The following is a 19,878-nucleotide window of genomic DNA, read 5'->3' as shown; positions in this document are numbered from 1 at the left end:
TTCTCTCACGATTCTCTGTGTAACAAAAAAAAAAAATTGGGATAACTTTACTGTTACGTTTTTTTTTTTTTTATTCATTAAAGTCTATTAATTGCGTTTGAAAGACTGCTGCGCAAATACAGTGTGACATAAAATATTACAATAATCGCCATTTTTTTTCTGTAGGGTCTCTGCTAAAAAAATATATAAAATGTTTGGGGGTTCTAAGTACTTTTCTAGCAAAAAAAAAAACTGATTTCAACTTGCAAGCAACAATTGTCAGAGAAAGGTCCAGTCTTTAAGAGGTTAAACTTCCTTTCTCCCTGGCAGAGGGAAGGAAAAGATACAATGTAATCATTTTTGTTTATAGTTACTGGGAGAGCTGTGTGAGTGAATGAGTCATCCAGCTCACTGAAATGTATCAATTCACAAGTCAGACTGAGGAGCAGATAAACTCGGTATTTTAAAAATGCCACAATAACAATACCGTGGCTATGCAATACCGCGATATATCGAATTACCAAAAACCGGCATATGTCTAGTGTACAGTATCTCCTCCTCATTTGTTGGGAACATGACGTTATATTGAGGAATGGAGATGGACCTTTCATATGGTGTACAGTATCTCCTCCTTATTTGTTGGGAACATGACGTTATATTGAGGAATGAAGATGGACCTTCCATATGGTGGACAGTATCTCCACCTCATTTGTTGGGAACTTGACGTTATATCGAGGAATAGAGATGGACCTTTCATATGTTGTACAGTATCTCCACCTCATTTGTTGGGAACTTGACGTTATATTGAGGAATGAAGATAGACCTTTCATATGGTGCACAGTATCTCCTCCACATTTGGTGGGAACATGATGTTTTATTGAGGAATTGAGATTCACCTTTCATATGGTGTACAGTATCTCTGTCAGGTCACCTGTGGCCAGGTGACGACTGCACCCTGTTGGAGGCAGGGGTGCACCGCAAGGTAGTGAACCCATTAGCTGACTGCTGCGGATGGACAGGAACGTGAGCCCAAGATTCTTCAGGGCGTGGAGTCTAAGACCCAGCAGGTGTTCACCAGAGCCTCTAGTGGTGAGGATGGACTTGGCTGCAGCTGGGCCCAGGTCGCGGGCCCTGGGGGTCCCCAGGGTCACGCTCCGTAGGAAGAGAGGGGAAGCAGCCAGTCAGGACACAAGGTATAGTGATGGGTAAGCCGAGGTCGGGACAACAGATAGACGAGGGTAACCAAGGAACAGGCCAAAGGTCAGGGTCACAGGCAAACAGGAGAAGTCAGAGACAAGCCAAAGTCGGTACACAGAAAGATAGATCAAGCACACGGCAGACAGGAAACAACTAACAAACACTGTTGAACAGCAAAGCAGACCTGCAGTGCACTGGTTAATATAGATTTCCTGGAATGGCCTGGGGTGGGGCCAAACAGGGAGGAGAGATGATAAAAAGGAGCCAGAAGGGGAGTCTGGCCTCTAATGCAGACATGAAGGAACAGGTAAGCTGCCAAACACTATTGCAAGTCCATGAGAATCTCCTCCTCATTTGTTGGGAACATGACGTTATATTGAGGAACTGAGATGGACCTTTCATATGGTGTCCAGTATCTCCTCCTCGTTTGTTGGGAACATGACGTTATATTGAGGAATGGAGATGGACCTTTCATATGGTGTCCAGTATCTCCTCCTCATTTGTTGGGAACATGACGTTATATTGAGGAATGGAGATGGACCTTTCATATGGTGTACAGTATCCCCTCCATATATGTTGGGAACAAGACGTTATATTGAGGAATGGAGATGGACCTTTCATATGGTGTACAGTATCTCCTCCTCATTTGTTGGGAACATGACCTTATATTGAGGAATGGAGATGGACCTTTCATATGGTGTCCAGTATCTCCTCCTCATTTGTTGGGAACATGACGTTATATTGAGGAATGGAGATGGACCTTTCATATGGTGTACAGTATCTCCTCCTCATTTGTTGGGAACATGACCTTATATTGAGGAATGGAGATGGACCTTTCATATGGTGTACAGTATCTCCTCATTTGTTAGGAACATTTTGTGGTGGAATAGGTACACTGATGATGTTCATATAGTCAGCAGGTAATATTTCTCTATAATGAATGATGTGAAATAAATTTTTATGATGAACACTGATCACACAGGCTGACAGAGATCTAGAAATTATAATTTTATGACGAGGAACAAAAAAATTTAAAAACTAAAATATGTAATTTGAATTCTGACTTACCTCTGTTAATATCTTGAGAAGATTCCTCCTGTTCACTTTTCACAATCATCTCGAATTTCCCCCTGGATCGTTGATCATCACCCGCATACGTCTCTACTTCTTCCCCTTTAACCTCAACCTTCACGTATATAACGTCTTTGCTCTAAACCCCAAAATTATAAAAAAAATAGCTTGTATTAAAGGTGAACAAAACAAGAGAATGCATACAGTAGATGATGGCCATCTCATACAGTTTGCAATTAATTTGGAGTTTCAGATGCTCCGTTCCACCTACCTGATGATGGTGAGGGATGGTGTGACCTTCCTGTGTGGAATCCCGGGAATACAGAGGATGTGGACATCTCTCTGGTGGGTTCCCATTACTGGATCCATCTGTAGGAAACACACACACTGACTGAATACATTGTTTCTATGTGTTTATCAGATGATGGGGGATCTAGGTGGAGCCTCCGTACTGCTCTCTCCTTTACAATAAAGTCTCCTCTTACCCGGTGATGTGAGGAACGGCTGATCCTCCATCATGACGTCCTTGTAGAGATCCTTGTGTCCTTCTAAATACTCCCACTCCTCCATGGAGAAATAGACAGTGACATCCTGACACCTTATAGGAACCTGACACACACAATGATACAGTCACCATCCAGACACATCCCTTGTCTGTTACTGGATAATGTCCCAGAATTCCCGGCACCGCTCACCTCTCCTGTCAGCTGAACAATGATCTCCTTGGTGATTTCTCGAAGTTTTTGCTTGTCCTTTATCTGAAGTGTCAAGTGTGGAGGTGGAGGTATGAGGATGGAGCTTTGCCTTTCTTTTTGTTCTTTGGACAGCTGGTGGCTTCCCGTTCTGATGTTTTTCTTAGCTGATTCCTTCATAACTACAGCACAGTCCTGGGTTATACAGTGATACATATAAAAATAAAAAAAAAACGCTTCACCTCTGCTATCAGACCTGTATCATATTCCATTGTACTAGAGATAAGCTTGACGTGATGAGACCTTCCTGAAATTTTACTCACCTCTCCAGTCAGCAGACAGATGATCTCCAGACTGTAATTCAGTATTATCTCATTCGAAAGAAAATTATTTTTTCCTACATCAACACAACTGAGAAGCTGCTGATTCTCCATCATGACGTCCTTGTAGAGATCCTTGTGTCCTTCTAAATACTCCCACTCCTCCATGGAGAAATAGACAGTGACATCCTGACACCTTATAGGAACCTGACACACACAATGATACAGTCACCATCCAGACACATCCCTTGTCTGTTACTGGATAATGTCCCAGAATTCCCGGCACTGCTCACCTCTCCTGTCAGCAGAACAATGATCTTCTGGGTGACTTCTAGAATCTTCTCCTTGTCACGTAAAGCAGTTCGAGAGACAGATGAAGGGGCAGTGATGTGTCTTGGGGTTCCTCTCCATCCCTCTGACACAGGGTGATGTCTACTGGAGGTCACATACTCACCAGATGTCTTCTTCACCACTGTGTAACCCTATTGAGAGACATCATGAGAAATGTGAATAATTACTAAATTCAGGCTGACATTCCCAGAATCTCCCCTGTATCAGGTCACATCATCTTCAGAACATGGTTCATCTGATACAGTCAGGTCTCTGATATATATATAGAAGGGCAATTGTGTAATAATCCCAGAATCCTCCTCTCCTCTCCAGTCAGGTCTGTTTTATTAATAGATATAAGAGTGATGTCATGTGACCTCCCAGAATCCTCCTCACCTCTCCGGTCAGGTCTGTGTTTTATTAATAGAGAGAAGAATGATGTCATGTGACCTCCCAGAATCCCCCTCACCTCTCCGGTCAGGTCTGTGTTTTATTAATAGAGATAAGAGCGATGTCATGTGACCTCTCAGAATCCTCATCACCTCTCCGGTCAGGTCTGAGTTTTATTAATAGAGATAGGAGTGATGTCATGTGACCTCCCAGAATCCTCCTCACCTCTCAGGTCAGGTCTGTGTTTTACTAAGAGAGATAAGAGTGATGTCATGTGACCTCCCAGAATCCTCCTCACCTCTCCGGTCAGCTCTGTGTTTTATTAATAGGGATAAGAGTGATGTCATGTGACCTCCCAGAATCCTCCTCACCTCTCCGGTCAGCTCTGTGTTTTATTAATAGGGATAAGAGTGATGTCATGTGACCTCCCAGAATCCTCCTCACCTCTCCGGTCAGGTCTGAGTTTTATTAATAGAGATAAGAGCGATGTCATTAGACCTCCCAGAATCCTCCTCACCTCTCCGGTCAGGTCTGTGTTTTATTAATAGAGATAAGAGTGATTCATTAGACCTCCCAGAATCCTCCTCACCTCTCCGGTCAGCTCTGTGTTTTATTAATAGGGATAAGAGTGATGTCATGTGACCTCCCAGAATCCTCCTCACCTCTCCGGTCAGGTCTGAGTTTTATTAATAGAGATAAGAGCGATGTCATTAGACCTCCCAGAATCCTCCTCACCTCTCCGGTCAGCTCTGTGTTTTATTAATAGAGATAAGAGTGATGTCATGTGACCTCCCAGAATCCCCCTTTACCTCTCCGGTCAGGTCTGTGTTTTATTAATAGAGATAAGAGTGATGTCATGTGACCTCCCAGAATCCTCCTCACCTCTCCGGTCAGGTCTGTGTTTTATTAATAGAGATAAGAGTGATGTCATGTGACCTCCCAGAATCCTCCTCACCTCTCCGGTCAGCTCTGTGTTTTATTAATAGAAAAAAGAGTGATGTCATGTGACCTCCCAGGAATCCTCCTCACTCCCCCTCTTTGGTCAGGTCTGTGTTTTATTAATGGACCCATCCGGAATCCTTCTCACCTTTCCCTTCAGTAGGTAAATCATTTCTAAGGTGAGGTCTAATATTCTCTTGATATTGTGACACCGGTCTTCATCCACCATTACTGATGTGGTCCTGAGATCCATACAAGCCTTCCTGAAGATGGACAATAATCTGGGAATTATCTGGACTGTAATAGATTATCTGCAAAGTGTATAACCCTAGTTCTAATAAGGTTAGATTGCTTCTTCTCGTATATACCATGTAATACTTATCAATTTCACCAAAAGAAAACAAGATTTAAAATCCAGCTTCAGGTTTTGATAAAAACAGGCAAGAGTTAGAGCCTCTAGTAATATTTCTCTGTGCCCCCATTGCAAAGAAAACCCATCAATTTCTTTCTAGGTAACGACGTGATTTTCTGGTGGTGGGGGATAAATTTAAAGGACTGCACATGGCAAGCTTCAAACTCACCGGTGACCGGCTATTAATACTGCCGCTAAATGTGACCGATTCCCCCTCAGGGCTCCTGGTGAGAGGCTGTCAGCGCCCTAACAACCATGCACTCATCCCTATGCAGCACATTTGGCTGTCAGCTGGAGAAGCGTCTTGTCGAAAACTCATAGGTTCAATCATATTGTTCAATTCTGTGAAGAACCGTTCGGTCTATGGCCACAATTAGAGCCACATATCACTATTTTCATTTGCCTGTATCAAGCGCATCTTTAATTACGTCAAGAGATCTGGTAGGCTATTCCTGAAAGACTCAACCATGTTCCTTTAGAAGCTACTTATTCTTTGTCTATTCCTTTGAATATTCATTTATGTATAAACCAGCGGCTTTGGATGGAGAGTTGGATAAATTATTTAGGATGGATATTTAGGCTAAATATTTAGGCTAAATTTGTGGACATAATGTAACAATATATAGAAGTAGCTGTAGAGATATAAAGACATCATATTGACTGTGAAGGAAGAGGACGGTCATGACGGGGGGGGTTACTGGGTGTAAATATAAAATAATATCTTATTACCTCCTCTGCTGCCAGTTCCAGCAATGTCTCCTCTCTACTTCCTCCCGATTCCCCTTTTACCTGGAACTGCTTTTTTTTTTTACCCGACATCACTTCCTGTCTATATCTGACAACTTCCTGTCTATGCGTTCCACGCACAATGTGGAAGGTCACCATCTGGTGTAGAATGTGGAAACAGCAGCCTACGTTGTTTTGCAGGACATTGACCACCACGTTGTGGTCCATTCTTCCATTATTATGCCTACATCATGGATCCCCGAACTACGGCCCTCCAGCTGTTACGGAACTACAAGCCCCATGAGGCATTGTAAAACTCTGACATTTACAGACATGACTAGGCATGGTGGGAATTGTAGTTCCTGAACAGCTGGAGGGCCATAGTTTGGAGACCCCTGGCCTACATTAATAATCAGGCATATGGAAAAGCCTCATCACCAAATAAGACTTATAATTGGAAATGATGCCTTCTATAAGAAGGCGTCATTTCCAATTTTTGGTTTATTTGGTAGTGTGGAGATACTCCCCAGTATTTGTACTTTGGGTTCAGTCATTGCTGACTCATCCGCAAATTTCAAGTCCATTCTTTAATTATATCTGCATTTAATGGAGTGACTTCAGAAAAAGACCAAGTGGTCTTTTATTGAGACTGAACCGGTTTTGATTTTTTGTTTCTAACCTTTGTGTCCGAGTATAGATCTATGTTTGTTCTCATCGTGTTGGAAATCACTTACTGTTTACGATACTTGCTCCAAGCATCAACTATTCTTTCTGTAAAATAATAATTTCTAAAATTAGTTTGGAACTTTCCTCCTGCTGTTTAAGGTCATGTCTCAGTGTTCTTGATCTTGGCTTCATATCGAAAATACTACCCTCCTGAACCTTATTCACGCCCTTGATGTATTCAAAGCAGGGCTTTCGAAACAGAGTTCCATGGAACCCTAGGATTCCTTCAAAGGTTGCTAGGGGTTCCTTGAGCAATGTCTGTCTCTCAGATAAATCCCCACTGACACCATTGATCTTTTTGTCTATCTGTAAGGGGATAATTCTTCCCATGACCACAAGTGAAAAGAGCATTCTTCCCACTGACCATTATACTAATGTATCATGAGAGGTAGATATTGTCATTTTGGGTTCCCTGACACCGGAAAGTTTTTTCAAGGGTTCCTTTGTGTTGAAAAGGTGGAGAAAGGCTGATTTAAAGGTTTCAATAATGTCTTGCTTTTCCCTTCTTTCCCCCAGACAGTACATATTAAGTTCTTGAAGTTTTGAACTTTTCTCCTGCTAGTTTGAGGTCATTTGATTATTAATAGTTATAAGGGGGCGTTATCGATCTCTGAATATAAGCCTTCAAGGCGTTCCGTTTATTCATTTTCAAATTCAATTAAAAATTTCCAAATTCGACCGAATTTAATTCAATTTGATAAAATTCTGAAAATTGTATTTTGCATTCGAATTCAAATGTTTTTTGACTCGAAAGAGGCTGCCGAATTTTTCACATCTAGGAATTTTAATATGTAACATTTCATATCCGTTTTCGAATTCGAATATAAATTTGTTCAAAGTAATGAAATCGATTTTGCTTTTCGTTATTTGGGAGGTATTTAATTTGGTTATTTCGGAGGATTCGTTTACATACATTACTATCGCGACTCGGATACATCCGCATTTCTGAATAACGAAAAATGTATATGAATTGTGATTCGGAACAGAACAAATCACATGTCTCTGTCCAACCCAGTGTGACTACTTGAGTGGCAACTCCAGTTATTGGGTTCCTTTGACCTGGCATCTTTCCTCCAGCCACATTATGTTCTCTGATGCCCCCACCCCAGGGTCTGCACTGGAGGACAGATGCTTCAATCCTCATATATATGTACAGGATAGAATAGAATAGGACACAGGTTACTATTATGAATCCTTTGATGACCATTAAAGATACCCTGGACATAACTGAATTGTAACCCAGTGGTTCAATTACAACTCATCTTTCACTAGCTGCCTGGGGCATTATTAATCTCTGAACCCAAGGCTTGAAGGTAGCAACAATCTCTGGCCCAGTGTAACTATTTGATGCAACAACTCCAGTTTTTGGCCTCCTGTGAACTGACATCTTTCCTCAAACTAGTCTATGATCTCTGAAGTCACCACTTCATTATGAATGCTTTAATGACCATTGAAGACCCTGGGCAGTCAAAAAAAGGACACAGATTACTATTATATATCCTTCGATGACCATTGAAGATACACTGGACATAACTGAATTGTAACCCTGTGGTTCAATTACAACTCATCTTTCACTAGCTGCCTGGGGCATTATCCATCTCCGAACCCAAGCATTAAAGGTAGCAACAATCTCTAGGCCAGTATTACTATTTGATGCGACAAATCCAGTTGTTGGCCTCCTGTGAACTTACATCTTTCCTCAAGCCACGCTATGATCTCTGAAGTCACCACTTCATTATGAATGCTTTAATGACCATTGAAGACCCTGGGCAGTCCGAAAAATTTAGCTACTGACTGAAGAGAGGGTTGAAGACAAAGAGATAAATACTTACGATACAAGTCTTACACAACTTGGACCACTGATGTTAATTTGGCTTTTCTGAAGAAAAAGTTCCTTGTGCAACAATCATAAAATAGGTTCCAGGTTTCCTGAGATGACCTCTCTGGTGTTTCTACGCTCAGAACACCAATATGTGTTTTCATGTTTGCCGTCTTTAACTGATTGAAAGGTTTTTCCTGCCCTGGTTGTATGCATGTGATTACTTTATGATGTATGATAAGACTTGATTGATAATATCTACTTTCTCTATTCTTTAATGCCTTGTCACCTTGTCCCTGCAGGGAAAAGTGAATGTCTCTGCAAAGGGCCTTTCCTTCACCCCACCTAGATATAATTTCCCCCTTCAAAAAAGTCAGTAAGTGACGAAACATCAGGGACGTGGCCATACGACGTGCCTGGTGATTGATCGGGTGAGCGGTGGTGTCTCACCGGAGAGTCCTGGACCCGAACGCTGGTACATCACGCGTCCGGAGCAAGTGGAGGGGCATCTTGAGAATCACTAAGGATCCATTATTCCCTATATCCTATGCAGTGGTGCATATTCCAAAGCGTGGTCAGCCCTATCCATGATAATGGAGGGCAAAAAGTGGGGGTGAGTGTTCTAGCTTAGGGGAGTGGAGGACAAAGGTGGCGGACACTTTGTTGGTGTGTTTCTGCTCAACTTACAATGGAATCTCACTGGACCATCACATATTACTATTCTCCTACTATTGGACTTTTAGTTATACATTGGATTTATTCATGTGTGTTTCACTGGAATTTTTTCACAGATTTTTTTCACTTGATTCATTGTTCAATTAATTTTGGTATTGGATTTTCAGTGATTATTTGAACACATATATTGATTCAATTGTTTATTTTGTTCACATATATTGTGTGCACTTTTCTGAGTTGAGCGCTGCTGGGTGGAATTATTTTTCACTTTTTTGGTATATAATTTCCTTACCTGTACTCCCTCGCAGCTCATTACTTCTTTGCAGCCAATGCTAAAATCAGATGTTTGGGTAAAACGTGGGAGTGGTGACATCACACCCTGGTCATGTGAAAGTGCTTGGGCCTAATGATTGGCTGCAATGTTTGGGCATCATCACAGTGGAGGAGGTCATATGGTTCCCCATTTGAGTGGTGTCACTGGCAGCCAAGGAGCTATGAGGGACACCAGGTAAGTGGACTATATTATTATGTTGGCAACAGGCTTTCTTCTAGTAAAGAAAAGAGTTGGCCGCACTCCACGATACATCAACATTCTGGTTTAATGGGCGAACATCCCAAGTGTTACAAACACTTAAATGTTTGGAACACTTGAGATGTTCACCCATAAAACCAGAATTTTGATGTATCGTGGAGTGCAGCCAATTCTTTTCTTTACTGTTGTATACGGAGGCGAGCCGAGGCGGGTACCCGTAACATCATCAGGCTTCCCTCTCCTCATCTGGAGCAGCGGGACTTTCTTTATTTTATTATTACTCTTCTGGTGTCTTTATTTTTCATTTCAGAATTTATCTGTTATTCCAAAGTGGTTCTTCAACATTTAAATGGACTTGACTCCTCTCCATCCCACCCCATCCCTGCACATATATTGTGTTTTTTTTTCCCCCCCCCCCAATAAATGCCTCCCTAGAACTGGACATCCAAGCTGTCTTTCGGCTAGAACACGGTCAGCAAGTGGTTATAAAAATGGAACGTATTTTCGAGACTTCAGTAGTGTGTTTGTTGAGGAAATTGTCCAGTTTGCAGCCTTTTATTAAATGATGAAAGGCTTGCTAAAACCTTTCCAGGTGTCAATGTAGCTCTTAGAAGATGTTTGAGCATAATGGTCACTAGTTGTTCGGGGGAAAGGTCGTTCAGCAAATTGGCACAGATAAAGAAGTATCTGAGAACCACGATGACCTATGAAGGACTAAGAGCTCTGTGACTACTGGCCGTCGAGAGCCATATCCTCGAAATCAGGGATCCTCAAACTACGGCCCTCCAGCTGTTACAGAACTACACATCCCATGAGTCATTGCAAAACTCTGACATTCACCAACATGACTAAGCATGATGGGAATTGTAGTTCCTGAACAACTGGAGGGCCATAGTTTTAAGACCCCTGCTCTAGATGATGATACCATTTGATGAGTTTGTTAAAAATTTTGCAGATGCTACGAGCAGGAAAAAAAACCTTTGTAAATATTGTAGCTTGATGCATAACTGTGATGTATGACTTGCCAGTAAAGCCAAAGAAATGCAGCTCTAGGTGAATGACCGACTCTCGCACGTTATAAACAGGAACCCAGGGTGCTGCACAGCTCAGCTGTGAGATTCAGAGACATGCAAAAAGCCAGAATATTGATGCACTCCTTAATAACTTTATTGAAGTATTAAAATCACATCACAGGTATGACAGGAACATAAAAGGTAATGCGTTTTGCTCAAAACGCGTTACCTTTTATGTTCCTGTCATACCTGTGATGTGATTTTAATACTTAAAAAAAAAGTTACCAAGGAGTGCAGTAATATTTTCAGGATTTTGGCATGTCTCTATGACTCGCCAGTCATAATTATCTGTGTTATGTGTATTCTTACAGTCAATATAAAATTGAGAAAAAAAAAACAGACAAATGTCTTCTGCGGAACCACATATATACACACATACATACATACACACACTCGCACAATAATATATATGTATTTATGTATACATTTTTTTATTCAGAACAAATGTGGTTTATCTTTCATTTTAGTTCACTTTTTTATTTGAGATATAATTATAATTTATTTTCTATGTTGAAGGGCCCCCGGACCTGAATAGGCCAGGGCCCCCCCAAGGTCAGGTCAGACCTTACATACTCTGTAAGACATTGATGGGGATGACCTACGTATCACTGATGAAAGTAAAAACCTAATTTATGCATACTATCACCGTAAACCATAAAGAGGAGGAAGTGATGGAAGTATTCTATGTGGCATTTGTAGTGGCTCCGTGTATCCTTAGTATGTATAGAGAAAAGAATGAGATTTTAAAAAGGCGCCAAAACAATTCTTTTACAAATATCCAAAATGTTATCTTATGGTCAACTTGTATCCCCGCGGATTATCCTGTTGGTGCAAGTTCTGAGCCACCTTTATGGCCTATTAGAATAATTAATGAGCACCCCAGGTGAGAGAGCCTTCCAGGTGATCAATAGGCATTTATATACATTTGACCTGTATAATTTATTATAGCAATAATGTATTTCTGATGTATTAAATATATTTCCAGATTTGGTGTATATACTTCTTTGACTTATGTATTGTTTTCACTCTTTACTGTAGTGATTTTTCATGCAGTATTTCTAAAGTCTCCTGAGGATGCCAGTGATTGGCGAAACATGTCGAACTGAAGTTATTGCATAATGTATTGTAGCCGCATGTATACTCTGATGGTTTTATATGAAATTGTTATTTTAAACACAGATTTATAATAAAACGTTGGATATTTTCATAACAATTGTGTCGGTACCTTTAAAATTCCGTTCTAATCTCTACATGCTTCTCAATTTTTTTTTTTTTGAAGGGATGTGGTACCCTTGAGTCTCAGACACTAGGTAATTCTACATCTTGTCCATGTATCCTTAGAATATCAGCTGACGCATGTGGATTTGGACCTTCTGAATTCTCCATCTCACTAACACCAATGGATGACTCTCTATGGACTGAGCACATTCCAATCACCACACCAATGGATGACTCTCTATGAACTGAGTGTATTCCAATCACCGCACCAATGGATGACTCTCTATGAACTGAGCACTTCCAATCACCACACCAATGGATGACTCTCTATGAACTAAGCACTTCCATTCCAATCACCACACCAACAGATGACTCTATGAACTGAGTACATTCCAACCACCACACCAACAGATGACTCTATGGACTGAGCACATTCCAATCACCACACCAATGGATGACTCTCTATGAACTGAGCCCATTCCAATCACCACACCAATGGATGACTCTCTATGTACTGAGCACTTCCAATCACCACACCAATGGATGACTCTCTATGAGCTGAGCACTTCCAATCACCACACCAATGGATGACTCTCTATGAGCTGAGCACTTCCAATCATCACACCAATGGATGACTCTCTATGAACTGAGCACTTCCAATCACCACACCAATGGATGACTCTCTATGAGCTGAGCACTTCCAATCACCACACCAATGGATGACTCTCTATGAACTGAGCGCATTTCAATCACCACACCAATGGATGACTCTCTATGAACTGAGCGCATTCCAATCACCACACCAACAGATGACTCTATGGACTGAGCACATTCCAATCACCACACCAATGGATGACTCTCTATGAACTGAGCCCATTCCAATCACCACACCAATGGATGACTCTCTATGTACTGAGCACTTCCAATCACCACACCAATGGATGACTCTCTATGAGCTGAGCACTTCCAATCACCACACCAATGGATGACTCTCTATGAGCTGAGCACTTCCAATCACCACACCAATGGATGACTCTCTATGAACTGAGCACTTCCAATCACCACACCAATGGATGACTCTCTATGAGCTGAGCACTTCCAATCACCACACCAATGGATGACTCTCTATGAACTGAGCGCATTTCAATCACCACACCAATGGATGACTCTCTATGAGCTGAGCACTTCCAATCACCACACCAACAGATGACTCTATGGACTGAGCACATTCCAATCACCACACCAATGGATGACTCTCTATGAACTGAGCCCATTCCAATCACCACACCAATGGATGACTCTCTATGTACTGAGCACTTCCAATCACCACACCAATGGATGACTCTCTATGAGCTGAGCACTTCCAATCACCACACCAATGGATGACTCTCTATGAGCTGAGCACTTCCAATCACCACACCAATGGATGACTCTCTATGAGCTGAGCACTTCCAATCACCACACCAATGGATGACTCTCTATGAGCTGAGCACTTCCAATCACCACACCAATGGATGACTCTCTATGAACTGAGTGCATTTCAATCACCACACCAATGGATGACTCTCTATGAACTGAGCGCATTCCAATCACCACATCAATGGATGACTCTCTATGAACTGAGCTCTTTCCAATCACCACATCAATGGATGACTCTCTATGAACTGAGCTCTTTCAATCACCACACCAATGGATGACTCTCTATGAACTGAGCACATTTAAATCACACCACCAATGGAAGTCTCTATGGACTGAACACCCATTTAGGGAAAAAATATTACATTGCGGCTTAGTCTGCATACTTTACTGTGAGATACACGCGTTGGATACTGTTGTTCTAGTCCGCTTTTCACACTTATGGATGACTCTCTATGGACTGAGCACATTCCAATCACCACACCAATGGATGACTCTCTATAAACTGAGCACATTCCAATCACCACACCAATGGATGACTCTCTATGTACTGAGCACTTCCAATCACCACACCAATGGATGACTCTCTATGAGCTGAGCACTTCCAATCACCACACCAATGGATGACTCTCTATGAGCTGAGCACTTCCAATCATCACACCAATGGATGACTCTCTATGAACTGAGCACTTCCAATCACCACACCAATGGATGACTCTCTATGAGCTGAGCACTTCCAATCACCACACCAATGGATGACTCTCTATGAACTGAGCGCATTTCAATCACCACACCAATGGATGACTCTCTATGAACTGAGCGCATTCCAATCACCACACCAACAGATGACTCTATGGACTGAGCACATTCCAATCACCACACCAATGGATGACTCTCTATGAACTGAGCCCATTCCAATCACCACACCAATGGATGACTCTCTATGTACTGAGCACTTCCAATCACCACACCAATGGATGACTCTCTATGAGCTGAGCACTTCCAATCACCACACCAATGGATGACTCTCTATGAGCTGAGCACTTCCAATCACCACACCAATGGATGACTCTCTATGAACTGAGCACTTCCAATCACCACACCAATGGATGACTCTCTATGAGCTGAGCACTTCCAATCACCACACCAATGGATGACTCTCTATGAACTGAGCGCATTTCAATCACCACACCAATGGATGACTCTCTATGAGCTGAGCACTTCCAATCACCACACCAACAGATGACTCTATGGACTGAGCACATTCCAATCACCACACCAATGGATGACTCTCTATGAACTGAGCCCATTCCAATCACCACACCAATGGATGACTCTCTATGTACTGAGCACTTCCAATCACCACACCAATGGATGACTCTCTATGAGCTGAGCACTTCCAATCACCACACCAATGGATGACTCTCTATGAGCTGAGCACTTCCAATCACCACACCAATGGATGACTCTCTATGAGCTGAGCACTTCCAATCACCACACCAATGGATGACTCTCTATGAGCTGAGCACTTCCAATCACCACACCAATGGATGACTCTCTATGAACTGAGTGCATTTCAATCACCACACCAATGGATGACTCTCTATGAACTGAGCGCATTCCAATCACCACATCAATGGATGACTCTCTATGAACTGAGCTCTTTCCAATCACCACATCAATGGATGACTCTCTATGAACTGAGCTCTTTCAATCACCACACCAATGGATGACTCTCTATGAACTGAGCACATTTAAATCACACCACCAATGGAAGTCTCTATGGACTGAACACCCATTTAGGGAAAAAATATTACATTGCGGCTTAGTCTGCATACTTTACTGTGAGATACACGCGTTGGATACTGTTGTTCTAGTCCGCTTTTCACACTTATGGATGACTCTCTATGGACTGAGCACATTCCAATCACCACACCAATGGATGACTCTCTATAAACTGAGCACATTCCAATCACCACACCAATGGATGACTCTCTATGAGCTGAGCACTTCCAATCACCACACCAATGGATGACTCTCTATGAACTGAGCGCATTTCAATCACCACACCAATGGATGACTCTCTATGAACTGAGCTCTTTCCAATCACCACATCAATGGATGACTCTCTATGAACTGAGCTCTTCCAATCACCACACCAATGGATAACTCTCTATGAACTGAGCGCATTCCAATCACCACACCAATGGATAACTCTCTATGAACTGAGCACACTCCAATCACCACAACAATGGATGACTCTATATGAACTGAGCGCATTCCAATCACCACACCAATGGATGACTCTCTATGGACTGAGCACATTCCAATCACCACACCAATGGATGACTCTCTATGAACTGAGCACATTCCAATCACCACACCAATGGATGACTCTCTATGAACTGAGCACATTTAAATCACACCACCAATGGATGTCTCTATGGACTGAACACCCATTTAGGGAAAAAATTATTATTACATTGCGGCTTAGTCTGCATACTTTACTGTGAGATACACGCGTTGGATACTGTTGTTCTAGTCCGCTTTTCACACTTATGGATGACTCTCTATGGACTCAGCACATTCCAATCACCACACCAATGGATGACTCTCTATAAACTGAGCACATTCCAGTCACCGATTATCGAAGAATTATGATCATTTGAAAAATAAAGTCAAAGCAAATGTTGTAGAACTTTTATGTTTACTTGAGAAAACAAGAATAACTATCACACAATACAAACGAAGACTAAAATCTAAAATCAAACATTGTATAAAGTAAAAATCAAATGATATAAAATATGTTTTAAAAATATAATTGGATCAGTGGCTAAATAAAGCAGAACATACAACAGTGACAAGCAGCAACCAACCAACAAATTCAAAAATCTGTGAAAATATTTAAATTGGTCACTATAGGTTAATTCACTTTTACAGGTATTCTTTGTATACCCATTAGACTAGATACATACACACATTTTGAAGTAAAAAACAAACATTAGCATGTCCTGTATTACTAAAAAAAACTAGATCAGAAACAGCATATGGAACAACTTGTTCTCCAGGTGTTAGATGGCATTTGGCCGCTTAAATTGAAGTATGATAGGGTTGCTTGCTATATCACTAAAGAATAGGTCCCAATCACTGAGAAGTAGCAATTCTAACATCTCAAAATACAGGTCACTTTCAGAAACTCAAAAAAGTTGTTTTAAAGAACAAAATATCCAGCGTTAAATAGTCAGGCCAACCAATTGCATATTCAGCATTTGGTAGATGATGCAGGCAAACTGCTGAAAATCTTATAAATCACAAAGGTGGTGATGTGTCTGGCCTTGAGGTCCTGGGTATTCACACATACCATGGTCATCATAAGGAGTTTCCACATATTTGAGGTCAAAATTTGCTACATCAGATGGCCAGTCCATCTCAAATGTTTAGTAGGTGGTGATGCATCTAATAATTTCTAATTTCTTAGTGAGATCTTTATAATTGAGGTCCTGGGTCTACACATCTGTAAAAGACATTACGAGACATCTCCAAGGTCAAAAATGTACAATCTCAGTTGGTCAATTAATCTGAACATGCGATTCATGATTTGGTAAATGATGAAGAGTTAAACTCCCCACCAATTTCCTAGATCTCAAAAAGTGGTGAAGGATCTGGCCTTGAAGTCCTGGATATTCCCACCTACCATGGTCATCACAATATATTTCCAAGATCCTAAGGTCATTATTTATGGACATCAAATTGCCAGTCTATCAAAAAAATGAATCTCATTGTATGGTAGATACTGGTACAGATGCATCTAATTTCCTATATTTTGAAGATGGTGAGATCTTTGGAATGGAGGTCCTGGGTCTACACATCTGTAAAAGACATTACGAGACATCTCCAAGATCAAAATTTACAATCTCAGTTGGTCAATCAATCCGAACATGCAATTCATGGTTTGGTAGATGCTGAAGGGTTAAAACTACCCAATAATTTCTTCTCTCTCAAAAAGTGGTGAAGGGTCTGGCCTTGAAGTCTTGGGTCTTTACAATATGATTCCATGAGCCTAAGGCCATCATTTATAAAATCAGATGGCCAGTCCATCAAAAATTGATTCTCTTTGTTTAGTCGGAACTGGTACTGATGCACCTAATTTCCTATATCTTGATGATGGTGGGACCTTTGGAATAGAGGTCCTGGGTCTACACATCTGTCAAAGACATTACGAGACATCTCCAAGGTCAAAATGTGCAATCTCAGTTGGTCAGTCAACCCAAACTTGCTATTCATGGTTTGGTAGTTGCTGAAGAGTTAAACTCCCCACCAATTTCCTATATCTCAAAAAGTGGTGAAGAATATGGCCTTGAAGTCCTGGATATTCACACCTACCATGGTCATCACAATATACTTCCAAGATCCTAAGGTCATTATTTATGACATCAAATTGTCAGTCTATCAAAAAATTATCCTCATTGTTTGGTAGGTACTGGTACTGATGCACCTAATTTCCTATATCTTGAAGATGGTGAGATCTTTGGAAAGGAGGTCCTGGGTCTACATACCGGTCACAGACCTTACGAGGCATCTCAATGGCCAAGATTCACAACCTCAGATGGTCAATATCTTGAAGATGGTGAGATCTTTGCAATGGAGGTCTTGGGTTTACACATCTGTCAAAGACATTACGAGACATCTCCAAGGTCAAAATGTGCAATCTCAGTTGGTCAATCAATCCAACCAACTATTCATGGTTTGGTAGAGGCTGAAGAGTAAAAACTTCCTACCAATTTTCTAGATCTCAAAAAGTAGTGAAGGATCTGGCCTTGAAGTCCTGGGTCTGCACACCTACAATGGTCATCACAATATATTTCAAGGATCCTAAGGTCAATATTTATGACATCAAATTGCCAGTCTATCCAAAAAACGAACCTCGTCGTATGGTAGGTACTGATGCACCTAATTTTCTATATTTTTAAGACGGTCAGATCTTTGGAATGGAGGTCTTGGGTCTACATACCGTTAACAGACCTTAGGAGGCATCTCCATGGCCAAGATTCAACCTCAGATGGTCAAGTCACCCAAACTGATTTTTGTTTACTTTATTTTATATCATTCGGTATGCAACAGAGGAATGGGAACACACCGACACTTGAATTTACAAGAAATAGAACATTTTAGAGGAGGACTTCCACTACTCAATGGAGAAGCAACATCCTGACACACACAATGATACAGCCATCTAGACGTTTCCCTTGTCTGTTATTACATAAGTCCTTTATTTACTACATAGGTCCTTTATTTACTACATAGGTCCTTTATTTACCGCACATATCTCCTGTTACCGGCTCTATGACATTGTTAAAATCTTAAATTCTTAAGAGTGAGGGACACAGATGAAGGCACAGTGATGAGTCTCTGGGTCCTCCTCCATCCCTCAGACGAGGCGAGGGCTCCTGGATGTTCCATTTCCAGGGATGTAACCCTTCAAAGCATCACTTTGTGTGTGTTCTCTGGTGTCTAAGCAGATTTCCTTTTTGCGTAAAACATTTCTCGCACTTTGAACACTTAAAAGGATGCTCACGAGTGTGAATTCTCTGGTGCGTATTAAGGACCGTTTTCTGAGTGAAACCTTTGCCACACTCCGGACAGCAATAAGGACGTTCGCCTGTGTGCATTCTTTGGTGTATAATAAGTTTTCCTTTCTCTGAAAAACTCTTCCCGCACTCTTTGCAGGAAAAAGGATGCGCCCCGGTGTGAGTTATCTGATGTAACAGAAGGTGCCTTTTAAATATGAACGTTTTCCCGCACTCTTTACATAAAAAAGGACGCTCTCCTGTGTGAATTCTTTGGTGATTAACAAGGTTTCCTTTCTGCGTGAAACCTTTTCCGCAATCTGAACACGAATAAGGACGCTCCCCTGTGTGACTTCTCTCGTGTGTACGAAGGTATACTTTCTTATTAAAACGTTTCCCACACACGGGACATGCAAAAGGATAGTCGCCTGTGTGAATTCTCTGGTGGATAATAAGTGAGGTTTTCTCCGTGAATTTCTTCTCACACTCGGAACATGAGAAAAAATTCTCGCCGGTGTGTTTTCTCTGATGTCTAAGAAGGCTTCCTTTCATCGTGAAACGTTTCCCGCACTCTGAACACGCAAAAGGATGCTCGCCAGTGTGAAGTCTCTGATGATTTAGAAGTTTTTCTTTTCCAGTGAAACATTTCCCGCAGTCCGAGCATGAAAAAGGACGCTCACCTGTGTGAACTCTTTGGTGGGTCCGAAGATGTGATTTTTGAGTGAAGCATTTCCCGCACTGCGAACATGGAAATGGACGCTCACCTGTGTGACTTCTCTGGTGTATAACCAGTCCG

At 41.5% G+C, this 19,878-nt stretch overlaps 2 protein-coding genes across 2 annotated transcripts in view; both read right to left on the bottom strand.

Moving 5' to 3' along the window:
• The window catches only part of LOC309564402 (uncharacterized protein), an 880,901-nt gene that overhangs the window by 566,704 nt on the left and 294,319 nt on the right, over window positions 1-19,878 (bottom strand).
• Window positions 19,002-19,878, bottom strand: part of LOC309563410 (uncharacterized protein) — a gene marked incomplete at its 3' end in the record, with an annotated part of 173,873 nt that continues 172,996 nt past the window's right edge. The window contains exon 20 of the mRNA XM_082267804.1: window positions 19,002-19,859. Within this exon, the coding sequence (XP_082123930.1) occupies window positions 19,002-19,859 (858 nt within the window). The remainder of the gene's footprint in view (window positions 19,860-19,878) is intronic.

The sequence above is a fragment of the Pelophylax lessonae genome (assembly GCF_965119305.1).
Source record: "Pelophylax lessonae genome assembly, chromosome: 9".
Lineage (NCBI taxonomy): Eukaryota > Metazoa > Chordata > Amphibia > Anura > Ranidae > Pelophylax > Pelophylax lessonae.
This window is presented reverse-complemented; position numbering and strand designations above follow the sequence as displayed.